The sequence below is a fragment of the Apaloderma vittatum genome, unplaced genomic scaffold (genome assembly GCF_000703405.1).
Source record: "Apaloderma vittatum isolate BGI_N311 unplaced genomic scaffold, ASM70340v1 scaffold33901, whole genome shotgun sequence".
NCBI lineage: Eukaryota > Metazoa > Chordata > Aves > Trogoniformes > Trogonidae > Apaloderma > Apaloderma vittatum.
In genome coordinates this window covers 1-1,020 of record NW_009701339.1, presented here as the reverse complement: position 1 = coordinate 1,020, position 1,020 = coordinate 1, and the positions used below count along the sequence as shown (strand labels likewise).

Below are 1,020 nucleotides of genomic sequence, written 5' to 3'. Positions count from 1 at the left end.
GACATGGTTATCCGTGTATTATTAAAACACCCCCCCCCCCCCAGCTAGATCCTGCTGTCTCTTGGTTGATGCAATTTCTCATCAGTGCACAGGAGAGATTAGGTCCACAACAAGGTCCCATGCTTGGACATATGGACATGTCCGTGTTAGGTTAATGATTGGACTTGACGATCTTAAAGGGTTTTTTTGCAATCTAGGCAATTCTGTGATTCTGCGATATCAGAACTCACCATATAGGTTCATGAGCAACCTGATCTGGCTTTGCTGGCTGGATCTTCCACATGTCCATGGCAAGGTTTGGACAGGTGGCTTAAAAACTCTTGAAGAACCAAGGGCTCAGGTCTGAATGGAGGGAGATGATAGGCTGCCCTCTCCCACCTTCAAGTGCAGGGCAGGAGATCAGGGCTTTGCGGGCACCTGGACTTGCACCTATGCATGCTACAGGTAAACTCATACTGATACTGATGAAGATGCAGTTCAGACCTGGCAGTGGTGAAGACAGGGTAAACTGAGGGGCTCAGAGCTATTTTTCAATGTACGACGTGGTCCTGGTAAGATGGTGAGACCCAGAGATCTTGGCCACCATCAGGGAATGAGATGCCTTGGTTTGCTTGGCAGACAGATTCAGGAGTGCCTGGGTCAGATGGGGTCTTCTCCTGCCAAGTGGAGGCCCCGGGGACCATGGGCTTGGTTCCAGGAGACCCTGGGGGCTTGATGTTCAACTCTCTCCCCTCCTCCTCACCAGTGCGAGTCTGCGGATCCCAGCGAGCAGCAGCACCATTGGGGAGAAGCTGGAAAAGTACAACTCGGCTGTGCAGGTACCGAAAATCCCTGACAGAGCCGGGCTGGTGCGGGAGAGTTGTGTGGGGAGGGGGAGAGAGGTGGCCTGGAGCTGAGTGGAGAAAGGGGAGAGGGACTGAGCTGCTGCAAACAACCAGCACTAATGGGACTGAAGAAGATGGTCCCAAGCAGAAAAAGGGATCAGCCTCAGGTCCTTCACCTGGGCCGGGCCAGTCCCAG

At 53.2% G+C, this 1,020-nt stretch overlaps 1 protein-coding gene across 1 annotated transcript in view; it reads left to right on the top strand.

The window, feature by feature from the left end:
- Positions 1-818, top strand: part of LAD1 (ladinin 1) — a gene marked incomplete at both ends in the record, with an annotated part of 4,394 nt that extends 3,576 nt beyond the window's left edge. Inside the window, 1 exon segment of the mRNA XM_009879116.1 lies at positions 746-818. Within this exon segment, the coding sequence (XP_009877418.1) occupies positions 746-818 (73 nt within the window).
- Positions 819-1,020: the final 202 nt, after the last annotated feature.